Source organism: Falco peregrinus, chromosome 1, assembly GCF_023634155.1.
Source record: "Falco peregrinus isolate bFalPer1 chromosome 1, bFalPer1.pri, whole genome shotgun sequence".
Classification (NCBI taxonomy): Eukaryota; Metazoa; Chordata; class Aves; order Falconiformes; family Falconidae; genus Falco; species Falco peregrinus.
Window position 1 is genome coordinate 3694299 of NC_073721.1, and position 15803 is coordinate 3710101.

Below are 15803 nucleotides of genomic sequence, written 5' to 3' on the forward strand. Positions count from 1 at the left end.
GCTGCATAAAACGTATTGACAGTGGGCAACTAGTTGACCTACAGTCTTTGACACAGTCCGTGCCTGACCTTGAGTTTTTGAGTACGTTGGAAGAATATGACATTGTCATCAAACTCCTGGGAAAAGGAGGTCATGGTCCCCAGAGTCCTTACAAAGAGGAGGAATTTTACTTTTAAAAGCTGTGGGTAGTTTTAAATCCAAGTGGGATCTACTAAATTTACATGGCATAGTCCTCAAATAAGTTCACCTACATTTTAAATTGGCAAATATCAACAGCTGCTCACTCACGTTATAATTACCCAAATTGCAAAGGACCGTCTGCAATGAGTTCTCTTCAATCACTAAGTCTACCCAGACCCACTGCAATTGCTTCCTAGCTGCCAGCTCTATTAAGTTTTGTTTTGTAACACTTTACTACAGAACAGACACGTTTGTTTTCCTTGCACAGCCTTCCACGAAGCATTGTTTAAGCAGCACATAATGTATTCCAACAATGAGGTACTTTTTGCTTCCATCTGTTTGATAGCAAAATGAACAGTTGTGATTCATACGTACAGTGTAAATACTGCATAATGACGATGGGTTTACTTTGAGAAAATTCCAGCTTATTTCATTCCTCTGCCAGGTTTGTGTCCATTTTTGTATCAGGGAAAAAATTCTGATGTTGGGCCTGAACTTTTCAGGTGTTCACCATTTCTCTAGCAGAGTGACCCGTGGTGGTGCAGAGGTGATAGCACAAGGCTGCCACAAGCAGACATGGTAGCGCAGCAGGTGCTGGGACGGTGAGCTGCCACGTGCTCCTTGGACCTGCAAGGCTGTGTGGTAACTAGTTGTCTTTTCCAGATATAAAGCCACACTCCCCCAGGGGCTGACAGGGCTGTGGATATTTCTATTTTAACCTTCTGGGGCAACACAGTAAGGAAAAAACTATGTAGGAGAGGACTGATTTTTTTAACCAGTCTTTCAACCAGACTCTGCAGCAAGGTTGTTTCTTTGTTTTGGTTTGTTGTTTGGTTGGTTTCGTTACTATTAAAAAGACCTTTCTATTTGCTGATTGTTCAAAAAGTTAAAACCAGCGCTGTTGCAAGCAGCCTCCTGCCCCATCTCTTTGATGAGGTCGCCGTGTGTCAGAGGATGGGCAGGGCAGGGTCTTTCCTGTATAGCTATATATCCACATAGATATGTGGATATATATGATGTATTTTATGATATAATATATAATAAGATATATGTGATATAAAGATGATATTTTATATGGTCTCTATATAAAAATAATAATATATATTATATATGATATAAAGATGATATATTGATATAACTACATATCCATAACATGGGTTGTGATAGCAAGCACTCCCCTCCATCAGACTCAGCTGAAAAAGCACTACTGCTCTTGACCTGCTTCCAAGCTGAGGGCCTGCCAGTCATGCCGATGGTCCGGGTGGAAGGTGCTGTGCTCCATGGAGCCAGGTCAGCACCTGAATGACCACGTTTAGTGGCCTTAGAGAGCTTTGCGGGGACAGTCCTTTAAGGAGCTGGCAGGCAGCACCCAAAGTGGGGATCTGTTTGGGATACATCGCAATAAATGAGAGCTGGCTGAAAGCATACGTATTTTTTATTATTTTTATTAGTTGTTCTTAATACAAAATTGAGTTCACAGTTTGGTGCAGCCATTCCCACTCAGTCAAAACCATATGTTGTTGCATTTTCCTTTCTTCCTGCCTTTGTGATTCGTGAATCTAACGAATCACCCCCTCCCAGATGCGGAGCAGACTCCTTGCAGGTCATCAGGCACGCAGAGAAGTGTAATAAATACACACCGAATGCTGGTTTATGTTGGTTTGCATCCATCCTGCTGCAAAGATACAGGAAGGGCTTCCATACCTCGCATTGGCTGGTTTGTATTACAGCACGCATCCTTCTCCCAAACCACATCCTGACACACAGGATAGCGGAGCTTGTTCCCAATCGGCTTTTTTCAAAGTGTTGGCAAAACCAGCCCCCTTTTTCATAATTCACTCATGTTTGTTTTCTGAACTTGTTTTTAGGAGTCTTTGGAAGATTTTTTTAGTTTCAAAGTTTGTCCTGAAAAGGGAGTATTGATTTTTGACCTATTTTTAACCAATATAGTTCAGCAGATAATTGCATAGCTGCTTTAAAAACCAAGGCTGCCTTATTTGCACTGCATAGATTTAATTAAAAAGCAAGAAGGAACACATTTTACTTTATTTAATGTATAAAGTTGTGAATTTTCTGTTAATCCCCGTTTAGCTGGCCAAATGCACACAAGTCTGCTTCAGCAGAACTTCAGTGCCCGATAATGAAAATATGGTGTAAATGTTGCATTCAGCTTTCATGCCTGACTTTTTACTGACACCAAATAAATTCATAGCATAGCTACTCAGCCTCAGAAGATGCAGATTTCTTTAAAACATCAAACTGGTTATTTTGGATTTACTCCTGAATTATTTGATTCATAATGTTATGACATTTTGAACGTTTTAGCTAGGTTATTCTTTAATTTTTAAAAAATGTAAATCAGGAATACCTCACAAAAAGGATGTAGCTAAATTGTAAGCATGCTTTCCCTTTCCCAGAGTAGTCATTAGCTTTGCATTTCTGCATGGAAACCAGGAAACTGTGTGCTAGAGCTCTGTAGTTTTATTGATTTTGGTCTGGCACAATTAACTTCTCGGTTTCCTCTTTCTTGAGCCTTATTTGCTTGGGTTTTTAACTCTAGATAGGGATCCTGGGACACCAACAGTGAGCAAGGAACTGTTAATTTAAATAGCCCTTTATAGAGATTTGTTGGAGCTTCAGCAGATGTTTCCAAATAACCTGATGGCCGGGGGCTGGGACCGCTGGCGGTATGAGGCAGTGCACCTACAGTTTTGGTTTTGCTTTTTCATCTTGATTGAAAATCTTTTTAGCTTATGAAGAGAAGTCTGCTGCTTGGGGTCAGTCCCAAGGTTGTTCTGTTACTCCTATTTTATGCATGTCACACGAGCTCCGTGGTGGGGTTTTCTGTTCCTGTAAGGAAGCCTGGGAAGAGGCAAAGAGCTGCTGCTGTTGCACTGTCCCTGCCTTAGGACCTCATGGGCAATGAATGGTTCCTGCTGTGCCTTGTGGTGGGCAGCAGGTGACAGGTCGCTGGCTGGTGGTGAAGGGGGCAGGCAAAGAAGAGGGTGGAAAAGCCTGACCGCCTCCAAGCAGCAGATTCTTGCGCTATACAAGGAGGTACTGAAAAAGGCGGGGGTGGGGGGTGGGGGTTGAGTGTGTGTAGAAAAAGAAATTTGGGTTAGAAACAGTGCCTTCCTGATAGAAGAATCTTGCATCTATTTCTACCATCAGCAAGGAGAAGAATATGATGATTCTGTTTTCAAAGAATCACTTTATTTTAAAGTTGGGAACAAACTTAGAAGGTCGTTGGTTTCCTACGTTGTTGGAGTGGCTCAGCCAATTTGTTAAGGGGCTCTGATTCTTTGCTACGCCATTTAAAAAAAAAACAACAACAACAAAAAAAAAAACCCCAAAACACAAAAAACCAAAACAACCAACCAACTGCAAAATACTCTGTTCTCTTTGTTGCTACTCATTATATACAGCCACATGGATACATGCTTGTCATTTGACAGTAAGGAAAGCACAGCTGAATTCGCTGCCCTCAGGAACTTGCAAAACAATATGAATTAAATGTTTATACTTTTCATGTCCGCATGAAATATCACTTGGTTTTGGAGGTGTTTGCAAGAAACATAGCCTCTTGTGTTCACTTCTAAACTAAAGCCCAAAGTAAAAGAAGAAATACTTATTGATTTAAAAGCAGTGCATGCAATTTATAGTATTCGTTGCTCATTGTAATTACCTTAAATGTATATTCTTTGTAGACAGCTTGCATTTGTTGGATTGAATTCCAGTTATCATGGTAAGATTCCCTAGGTGGCTTTATTTCTTATAGATTTCCCAGTTTTGTGTATTACAGATAGAAGAGGAGTAATACCAGACCAAAAATCTGATACCTATAAACATACCTTTTAGCTTGTGAAAGCACCGACACAGAAGGTCAGTGTGTGATAAATAAAGGGGAGTGGGAGGTGGGGTATTTTTTCATATAGATAGCAGAAAATGGCATAGCATTTATCCCTACTGGAATTAATGTATTCTTTCGTCAGTTATGCAATTTCTAATTCCTGATGTTAGCTCTTCAGATACGAGAAAAAGCATCTAGATTTGGTGGAATGTAACTATCTGATATATCTCAAAAGTCCTTCATTTCCAGAGCTATGCTTAAGAGCTAACATAAACTTACGACCCTCACTTTTTTTGTGTTGGAATTTCTGTTTTCAGGAACATACAGGGGAATGTAAATAGGGTTTTATCCTTCGAGTAAATGTTGGTCCTTTTTGCATGGTTTAAAAAATACTCCTGAATTATCCCCTGGGAGAGTACTTTGACTATCACATCATCAAGTCTGGTTTGATGTGTGTTAACGCTGGGGGAAAACAGGTAACCTAAAGGCAGCAGTCCTCGTCGGCTGTCTTTGGCCATGTGAGTAGGTAATTTCTGCGTGAATGAACTCGCATGCATTTAGTTTCGTTCTAAACACCTGCTGAAGTTTCAGAAACATATTCTGGTTTCACTATTCCCCTCCCTGTTTTCATAAACAAGCATGGATTTGCTTCTGCACCCACCTGCCTTGTACAACACTGTGCTAAGCTACCAGCCACAACCACGTCCGTATCACAGCTCGGCTGGCTTTGTGTAGTGGTCAAAATAAGCTGCACACTGCTTGCAATCTCTGTGTTCTTTATGCATCCTATGGGAAAATGGTACTTTGTTGTCATGGTCCGGTACAGTGCTGATAAGCTTTGTGCAAGGCTGGAGTGGCTTCTAGAATCTCTTCTTTCTCCTCTGCTTCTCACTGATGATGTTATTTCTCTTGCTTCAATCTAAAGTCCAAGCAACTAATTATTAAATGTGACAGTCCATGAGTTTTTGCTGTGTTTTCATATTTGCCCCATGTTAAATGTAACAAGCCTTGTTGCATACAACTAATTGCAATCTATATTCTTCTAATTTTTTTTTTTCCTTACTATCTTGCCGATTTTGACCCATTTCAGGCTAGGAGTGTTCCACCAGTGACCTGTCAGGACAGTTCACATGAACTGTGGTCTGGCATGTAACAAGCAGTTCATGGGTGTAGGTCAACCACAGGCAAAGTTGACCGTGTTGCAAAGTTGGCTTTAGTGAAGTTAATAGCAGCTCTGGAGGGGCTAGAAACCACTTTGTTGGATTAAACAAACCTGCCTATTTCAGTCTACCATGTTAGGATATAATTTAAAACTTTGAAACCAGAGAAGCAGAGTCATCCCTTTTGGTTCTGTGTCTTGTGCTGATCTCTGTTCTCAAATACTGGGTTTGGACATCTGATACAGCTCACAATGCATTTCTCTTTCCAAATGAATTAATGTTTATTTACACTCTTCCCCTTGCCCACCAATTTTTCTGTTTATTTCTATTATGTAATTGCTAGAATCTTTTTTTTTTAATTTATTTAAATCTATACGTGCTGGTCTAACTCATGTATCTTAATCCAGTAAAATCTTTCATCTTTTATAGAGAGGAATTTACAAAAGTAAACGTATTAGGACTGTCCACTTAATCAGTTTTCTGTCTCTTCAAATGTAATAAGAAATGACATGAAGTACTCTATACCAATCTCAACAGCCAGTATCAGGGGAAAAACTCAGAGCACCACAGTGTGATCACAGTGCTGCCAGCTCCACAGCCCAAGGGAAGAGATGATCCAGCAATGATTAAGACTTTTTCCTAGATTACTGTGCAGAAAAATATGCTCAGTGACAACAACTTTGTATTCAAATTCCAGAATGGGCATCCCACCAAGGTGAACAAACGTACTCCAAATGGACAGCTACTAGTATTTCAGGCATAAAACCAGATTTTTTATTTTATTTTTTTTTTAAGGCTATCATATGATTATTATTCAAAAGCAGTCCCGGAAAGTATGAGTTCAAAATCTGCTACTGAGACTTGGTACTCATGGTGGTGTGATAAAACATGAGCAACTAAAGGAAAAAAAGTATTATTGCTATTTTTGAGCCACTGTTCTTGAAATGCCTTGATGCCTTTACCAGAAGGAAGGTGCCTGTTTGCTCACCTCCGTGTTTAGGAAGCATGCCTTTCAAACAGTTTGCATGCTGAGTAGACAAAGAGAGGAGGATGAAAGCTCTTGCCATGTCCATTTTGCAGAGGCAGGTTGGAAGAAAGAGGTGGAAAGGGAAAGCGAAGCCCAGGAAGAGCTGAGGTGTTACTTGTTGGCTCAGCTGGAGGGTTTGCTGTTCCCACAATGAAACACAGCTGTCCCTAAGCCACTACACAAGTCCATGGTAGAGCTGGGCTCCCAACACCACCTCCAGGTTCACAGGGGAAGCCCTTAATCCCAAGCCATCCTGCCTTTTCTTTTTCTGTATTAATATCTCTAGGTCGGTGTGATTAAAAAGAGAAAAAGTTTAACAGTACTTAAAAAACTTGTACTATTTAAACTAGTTTTACTAGCGCGCGGTGATTTCAGTTCCACTGTAAGAAAACAAGAGAGCTTCTCTGACTCAGAAACAGGCTGCTGACTCAGCAGCTTCCAGTTGTTCAAGTAGTGCTTTATTCATTTTTTTGTTTTATCAGAGAGCATTCTTGCTTAGCCTTAACTTAGTTTTTTCACTAATTTCCTTCAGAATATTAAGTTTCACTTCTAGCAATTCAAACCGACGTCCCTCAGCAAGCAAACAAGCAAGGAGCAAATTAATGGGAAAAATGCTTTTCCTCTTTGGCTGATACAATTTGATGTAGATTTTGAAAGTAAATCCCCTAAATAAGAGGGAAAATTTAGGGAGAGTACTACTTCAATTATCCTGCAGTCAGTGCTGCCTCTTAGGATATCAGGGAAAAGTTTGCGTGCACTGGTGAAATCTTCTCTTATGCCACAAAAACATTGCCAAAAAAGAAAGCATCGAACTGTAGCTGAAGAGTAGAAAGAACTAGAAACATCAGTGTAGACAAAAGAAGGTAGAACCATGCAAAATCAATCATTATGGTTTAAATAATGCTACCTTCATAAGGTTCACTTTACTTTCATATTTGATAATTTTAAAGGGATCGATGTGGGAATAAGTGCTGGTATCAGCATGGAAATTATTTTTTGTGGTTCTTAAGAAAGGCTTATAACAAGTGGTTCTTTCTGAAATGTTCTGAGCAGAATAGTATGTGCTTTTTCGATTATTCTAAAGAGAAAATATAAATGAGCAATCTAATATCTGTATTTATAGTGATTCCTGTTTCATCTTGATACTCAGTTTTGAAAATATTGATTGTAAGGGGAGAGTATTACAGTGCTTCATGAGATTCAAAATGAGCTTTTGAGGTCTTGCAGCAGAACTGTGCAAATACTTTAGGCAAGGCTCCACCGCTGCTGCAAAAAAAGTAAAAGATCTGAGTTCATCTCACAAATGTATACATTAAAAAAAGGGAGACAACCCCCACCCACCCCTCAGACCTAACCCACCCTTTCTGAATGATATTTATTTTTCTTTCACATTAGAATTGTATCATTTTAAGTTCCTATGTGTTTCCAATCACTATACCACCTGAGCAGCGTGTGATTTTTACTGGATTTATGCTTAGGACTGCCAGTCAGAATAAGAAAAAATATAGTTTCATCTCTTTCCAGATGGCAAACAAGGAAATGAGCTGTTTGTTTGAAAGAAAAATCTATGGTAAAGCAAGAATTTGAACCTGTGTGCCATACAAAGCAGTCCAGCATCCTAACTGGGGACAGTGTTGTGCTCGATAGAGAAGTTTCAGCTTTAGGAGTTCTCCCAGATACGTTTTTGTCTTGTGACAGTCTGTTTTCTTCTGCAGCTGCTTTTTTAACTTCACAGCTTACTAACATCAACTGACTTTCAAGTAAGTACCACTGTGAACTCATGAATAAACATAGTTATCATTTGCATATTAACAGAGGACCTTTCGCTGAAAAGAATCCATTTGTGCTACTGCAATATCTTCATTCTTTACTGTATTATATTGAACTAATTGTATCTTACTCTCTCAGAACCCTATAGTATGTATATCTTACGGGGTTTGGAACCAATGCACTAATATTAAAGTGGTAATCAACACTCCTAAATATTCATGCCAATAAATGACTCCCATGTGTTTGCTGAATGCCAAGGATAGTCTGAAGCATTTATTTAGCATTGCAGTGGGATCTGGTTTCTGAAAAGTTCACGTAGATGCAGAATTTCAATATTGCTGTTTTGCATGGGGAGAGGAAAAACGTGTTTGGGTTTGCCTGAGCAGTGGGGCAGGACACTTAGAAGAAAGTGATGGTATGTCAGTCACAATCTGTGCTTAATAATGTCTGAGAGCACTGGGGAGTTGTCAGCTATTTTTTATTATAACAAAATTACAATTTTGTTTAGTCTACGATGTCCTCCCCACAATTTCACTTTTTAATAAACATCTACAATTTTCCAAATAATTTAAAAACCATTGCATTTCATGGGTGGGGTGCTCTGACTGTCACGCAGCCGGGGCTCCATCAAGGCACCGCTGTAAGCAGTCACAAATTCAGACACATTTCTCAAGAAATCAATTAAATACTATAACCCTAAAATTATTCTGCTTCACTCCTGCAACTGGCTGACATAAATCTTCAGAAAAGCATATTGAGTGCACAGAGGAACAACTGATATATTGAGCTACTGTTGGAATTTCAAAACAAGGAAATACTGTCTCACAAACCAGTAAGTTTGTTTAATGAAATGTAAGTTAAGTGTAAACAGTCTTAAAATGTATGGGAGTTCAGTCTTTTGGATGAAGGTTAACTGGCATATCGTACACTGTGTCGTCTCGTTTGAGGTACAGTTGCAAGAGCCCATATAGGTGCACTGCCTCTTTCTGCAAACAGATGTTGGAGCCTCCGCTCCCTCCTGCCTCTGCAGGCAAATGGCTCACCAGACCTTCCTGATGCTCCTTCACAGCTTCCAAAAAATAGTGGATTTACCTTCGAATGCTTGAGATGGAAAAAAAAAAAAAAAAAAAAAAAAAAAAAAAAGGTTGTTTTACAATCAGGGGAATGGCAATATGAAGATTGCACACAGTCATCAGGGTGCTGAAAATGCAATCCAGCTGTCCTGATCCCTGCTCCACGCTGGAGTGCAACTGGGATTTCCGTGTGCCCTGCTGTTGATGTCTTGTTTAGAAAATTCTCTTAAATACTCGTATACATACAAATACTTTGTCTATTGTTCTCACAGAGATACTTGATAATACTGTTGACCATATTTTTAATTGCTCCAACACCAGTTCTTCTATTTTTTAAGCTAAAACTTCCTAATACCTTATGAAAAGTTTAAAACACATATTAAAATATTTAGCTGTTTATAGGGAAAAAATAGTTCAGCATGACTGTACATTATGTTTAGTTTCCATGATCACATGTGCAGTTCTACATGTGAATGCTGAGCATACTCAGCCTTCAGGGAAAAAGCGTTTCTATTAGAGCCACCCTGCTGACGGTGATCACAGCACTACAGGTCTGCTCTTAATGCAGGATATTAAAGCTTTGAACATAGATATCTTAAACTGAAAACGGTCATGCGAAGCCCCAGCCTGATTATCTGTACCTCACTTTATAAAAATAGCACAACAAGATTGAGCATTAATAAGATATTAGTGTTTAATGTAGGTATGCTATTATATGGAGAGGAAAAAGAGAAAACTCAAAACTGTCTCAGATGTCTCCTGAACTGATGTGTCCTGCACCACTAACGCTTATCTTCCCAGGCAAGTTGCACTCTGATGTGCAAAGCTGCAAGTGATGCAATTGCTTCAGGGCACACGGTGATGTCTGGAGGACTGGGTGTGAAATCCTGCAGCCCTGTGCCGCCTCTCGATGTTTGCTCGCGCTGAGCTGCGGCACCACGAACACTTCTCTTTGTAGCTGCTTGCTCTTCCCCAGCAGGGCCTGATCCTGCAGTGACAAACACGTGTCCCCTGCCTGGCAGAGCTGGGTGCGGGGTGATGGGCTCTGGGTTTGGACTCAGCCAACTCCTGTTTTCCTTTTTCAGAATCACCCAGCGCTGCTGCAGTTTGTAATACAAGCAGAAAGCAAACATCTAGTCATCAGTCTGGAGAGGAATGAGTAAGTACCCTTGTTGCATGTTCACTTTGTACTGGAGGTTCTGAGAGAAGGGTTATAATTTTAAAATTGATGGTTTAAAAGTAACCCGGGGCCACGTTTGCTACTGGTCCCTTTATGGAACAGGCCTCTAACAACAGCTCTTTGTTCCAGTTTGGAGTGTATTTGCACACTGCTTATAGAGCAAGAAACTCTATGATCATCTGCATTTATGTGGGACTGAAAAGGGGCATGTTGCCTCTCAGTGTTTTCCTGTTGATCATTATTTTTATTTGATTTGGGTTTGTCCTCCTTTCCTGTGGTAAGACCTTTTATTTACAGTTACATGGAAACTCCTACAGTCTTTGGAAAGTCTTTTGGGGAGCTCATCCTTCCTAATGCTGAGCTCATCCTTCCTAATGCTGCCCACGATCATGGTTCATGGTTGCCTCCGTGCAGTGGCTGTAGGCATCTGCTTAGGGATGATGAGTCAAGGGTTTGGGCTTACTCCCTGCGGGACTTTGAAGTGGGAGCTCTCTGGGTTTGCTGGCGAGGGGCTGGATGGGATGTTTGCGCTTTTCACGAGGCTTATGACCAAAGCTTAGCTTGAGCCCTTATTTGTGAGCCATAAATATTGCATCTTCTCCCATGTGCCCTTGGCAACTCCTGCTGGTGTCCATAAGCTTTCGGAGCAGGATAGTGGGGGCTGCTTTGGAGGTGGTCCCACAGAGTTTTTACAGAGCGGTACAAAGGGGTACAGAGCCATACAGAAATTAAGTCAGTTCTCTGGAAGTACGTGACAAATGGAACCAAAGTCATCAAAGTCTTAGTCTACCTTCTCAAATGTTCAACTCCTTTTCCTTTAAGAGCATCTCCAGAATACATTGTGAGGATCCAGATCAGGACAGCTACGTGCTGCTCGTCAAAGGAAAACCAAAGATCACTGTCAACGTAGGGAAAACTTTTTATAAATGTTAGCAAGGATCTGTGTGTTCTGTACATTTCCCTGCTGTGAAATAAAAGCAGCAGAGGTATTTTTTTACTGTAATAGAGACCATAGATGTAAGCGGCGCAGCTTTATGTGTTAAGAGGAAGGAATGTGCATGTGAAAGCAAATGTCCAAGGGAGGCCCGGTACGTGCTGCCTCGGGCTGGTGATGGACAGCTGCAATGGAAAATGATGGGGCACCTCTTCAGTCCTCTGTAGGAAAACAATTTTTATTTCCAGTCGTTTGGATGAACTCTTAACATTACCCAGCTGTGATAAAATCCAGTCCACTTTATTATTCAACATCAGGCCCAAAACTTGAGCTTTATTTACATTATTTTTAATGCTCCTTAGTTGTTCATTTCCTATCCTTGAAGGGTATGTGGATCCCCATGCTCTGTTTCAGTAACTGCAGGAGAATTTAATTCCTTTAGTAAACAGGGATTTAACTTTATATTCTTTTAATCTTTGTCAAAGGGTGTGCCTTCCTTCAGGAATGGGAAGTATGTGGCAATTGAGGAAACTATTTACATTCCATGTCAGCGATTAAAAGAACATAAAACTGCTAATACAGGCCTTGCTGAACATACCAAACTCTCTTGTACCTGTAATAAAGTCAGATTTAGAAAACTGTAAGATACAGTCTCCACCCCTTTTAGAAGCAGGACACAAAAGTACTGTAAATTAACTCCATAAGCATCTGTTTGCCTAACCAGATTCGGAGACGCTGAGATCCGCTCCTTAAGAAATGTAGTATTTATCAATGATTACTTTTCAGCTTTCCTATCTCTGTGGTGGGATGTCCACCAGAAGATTTGCATTCTAGAAGAGTTGTGTATGGTGTTAACAACATGAGGTTCCTCATCTTAGCAGGAACTACTAGGTAGTGTTGTAAAACGGTACGATCAGCCTTGCCCGTGTTTGCCCCGCGTAGCACATGAGGCAGTTCATAGATCCCAAACCACAGAAAAAGTTGGTCATGGTTTTGCAGAATCATTTCTCCCTTTTCTCTGGTATTACTGACTTTGATTTTTCAGAAGAAATAATGGTCTGAGTGTTGCAAGTCCGTGCAGAAATTGCTTCAGTGGCTGTGGGGGGTTGTCTGTTTGTTGCCTGTTTCTGTAAATAACAGAGTGCATCAGTCTGCATGACTGCTCCGTGCTCCCCGGGGCAAACAGTACCGAGGCCTCTGTGCCTGCCCGTGGAAGCTGGTGGTTGCATTTCTTCTGTCTGGAGTGACGGTGCCGGGCATTTTGTCACTGGCATGGAGAGGCCAGCGCAGCAGAGGAGGTGAGTCATGTGGGGCATGGAACAGGCAGCGCGCACGGCGCTGCTGCCGCCAGGGTCGGGGGGACTGCAGGTTCGTGGAGTGAAAAATAAGGTCCAGGAGAGAAATGAGAGAATGCATTTCTGCAGAGCAGAATAACAGCTGGTGGCAGTGGGCCAGATTGGACCTAAGGTAGATTATGGATTTGAGAGGTGTGAGAAGGCCATTGCATACCTGGAGAAGGGAGCAATGTTCCCGCGTTGCAGTTTCTGCCCACGTCTCCAAGGCTGCGGAGAAGACCAGCAGATGTGCGTACAGACCCTGTCTCCTCCAGCCTGCTCCATCTTCCTGATGTTGGCATGAAACATGCGTCTTAAATATCTTGAAAGCATTGATGCTGAGCATTGGAGTAGCCATTAGATCAGCATGCTTTAGGCAGAAGTAGAGTGCTAAACACAAACATCTTTTCTTGAGTAATAAGTGACAACACATATGAAGCTCTGATATGTGTGCTGTTATTTTACTGTAGTTTCATGTAAAGCATGTTATTCCTTGGAGAATGGTGGGGGTGGAGGTGGATGGGACCCCTAAATTACATAATTTCTGCATTGGGTCATGCAAAAAAACTGGATGTGATTTTCCATGGTTAGTAGAAACAGCTGCTTTGAGTAGTCTTGACATTAAACTCCATTTATTGAAAACCTTAGAGATTTTCCAAACCTTGAGTTATATTTCAAAACATGATTCAGATGCATTAGGCAACCCCAAGTGGGGACTGATGTGTTAAACCATCTGTTATCTATGGAAATATTTAATGTCAGTTTGGTGTTTTCTGATATTTAGACCCAGCAAGATGTGTTCGTATGTACTGGGCAAGATGTTATATGTTACTCCTGGAAGAGTTACTGGTACCTAATTTCACAGCTTAGGGTTTAAAGTCTTCTTTATGGTTTCCAGCTGTTAAGATTACTTTTGTACATATTCATTAAATATTTTAGTGATTAATTTTCAGGCATTGCACATTTGTGATTGCAAAAACAAAATCATTTGCTGTGAATTCAATTTTTCAATTGTGGAAGACCTGCTAGCAAGCTTACATTGTGAGTACATTTCTTACGATGATTTAGTTGCAAAATATGATTGCACTCTTGAGAACCTTAAGCTCTGTAGTACCTTAAGTGTTTTAGAAACACTTGTCGTATGGAGGGATTTCCAGAATCAGCAAAATCATCGATCAGCTGCAAAATAAACCACTCTTCAGAGCAGCTGACTGTACTGATGTGCATTACATCAATAATACTGATGCACTTCTGTTGTGCAAGGGACAGTAATGTGTGCACATATAAATCCCTTTAAAGTTGATTGCAGCAGGTTGGTTTTAGAGGAAAGTAGGCTTACCATTGTGTAAATGAAACAAAACCCCTGAAAGATTAAATCTGAGCTGGAGAGCAGAACGGTATGTGACTACTGGCTGTTTTTCTTCAACTGGAAACATTTTACACTCTGTCAGAAATCGGTCTGTATACAGCAAAGTACTTAAGTGTTCTTTTAACTTTAAACATATAAGTAATCCAGGTAAAGTCAGCGAAATTACTTATTTTCCAAATTAATTTCATGCTTAAATGATTTGCTGACAAAGGTCATAATTATGGATGTCAAAGAAATATAACTTTGAACAGATGTTAGAGAGCTTTTTCAAGGCTGACTCCTGTGCATACCTGAGTCTATGGCAGGTAAAGATAAAAAACTGAGGTAAACCAAGAGCGTGTGAGGGCAAGTGTGGAGGCAGGATGGTTTTGCCCTGAGGACATGGACGTGGGCAGCACCTCAGGTGTGTCCTGGAGAGTTTCCTTCTGGCAGGACCTCAGTGACCAGCTTTGCAGAGGGAGCAGTGAGGGTGCCATCAGTGCGGCTGTGGTGGATGGGCCATTGGCAGTGCCCAGGGGACCGTGGAAATGGAGAGAAAACGCTCGAGTATTTTCGAGAAGTGGAGTTCAGTGTTCATTGCCCCATCACTTTACACTCTTTTTCATCAGGTTCATAATACAGCCTTTAACAAAGCAATATGAAAAAGGAAATATATGAGGTTAGATTGCTGCCTTTTATTCCCTCAGTAATTTTTTTTTTTTTTTTAATCAGGTGGCAAAATCCACCCCAGGCCCCATCTTGTAAATCCCCTAGGATCCCAGAGATCTCCAGAAGTTTAGAGCACCTCCACCTTTCTCCCTTGCAGAGTTACCACTCCTACATGGAGGCACAATACCAGGGCTATATTGGGATGTAATGGTCTGGTAGTGGAGGTCACTTGGAAAGCTCAGTTCCAGGGCAAAGGAGGATCCAGCAGTATTCCCTCGGTCCGAAAAGCAGGCAGTGGGCGTCTTCATGCATGGTGCTAATGTGACCTGTTCCAATGAGGCTTTAGTGTTCAGAAATCTTTTGTATTCTTTGGTTAAAAGAAAAGTAGCAGTTTTCTTTTCTGCCTGACCTTTCTGAATAGGAGCCCTGATTGGTGTGCAAGTGACATTCTAGCTGCATTAATTTAGCAGGGAAACAACCCATTTCCAGTGCCAAAGAAAATAGCTGACAAAATTTGTTAATGAATTGACACGCTTGTATACAATCAATGGCTTGAAATACAGATAGAGGAAACAAATCTAAAAAAACAAATATCCAACAGAGAAATGGGACCTGTCAGAATATACTTGCTATTATAATTCTGTACTGTAACTTAGCCAAAACACTGTGACCTCTGACTGGTTTATCTGCAAATGCTGGAGCTGGCAGCTGCACTGCAGCGTTTCAGCATGAGATGACAGTTGGGATTTCACTTTAATTGAAATAAAAGTTTCACTTTGATGCGAGTAACAATTTTCCCCTTCTGTAATGGTAACAGTCAAATGGTCTCCACACATTGAAATGTGAAGATTCAGGTGCCACAGCTACAGTAACGACGGTGTCAATCCATGGCTCTAAGGGTACAGGTATTTGCTCTAGCTTTGTGGTATAAGGATGGCATATTTAGTGTGGGCACCAAGATACCAAGATTTGGTCTGTAATTGGGTATTAGCATAGGTTGGTGTTAGCAATGGTAGTCAAGGTTGTGTGGCTGGGGCTGACCCGTGCCTGTGTCATTTTGGAGCTGTGTGTTGCAGTGAAAGGGTTCAGCTCCACCAGGGGAGAAATTGGTGCTTTCTGGATCTGTTTTTCCTCTCCTTACATAAATACACCAAAAGAAAGGACCAACGAGAGAAGATATTTATACACTGATATAATATGCTGGAAGTGGTGCAGATAAAAGGACTGGAATTTGTATTCTGGAGATCTTGTGACCAAATGTCATAATCTCTAACACAG

The 15803-nt window shown here is 40.9% G+C and overlaps 1 protein-coding gene across 1 annotated transcript in view; it reads left to right on the plus strand.

The window, feature by feature from the left end:
• The window catches only part of ADAM12 (ADAM metallopeptidase domain 12), a 187156-nt gene that overhangs the window by 37442 nt on the left and 133911 nt on the right, over positions 1 to 15803 (plus strand). Inside the window, exon 3 of the mRNA XM_055818570.1 lies at positions 10146 to 10219. Within this exon, the coding sequence (XP_055674545.1) occupies positions 10146 to 10219 (74 nt within the window). The remainder of the gene's footprint in view (positions 1 to 10145; positions 10220 to 15803) is intronic.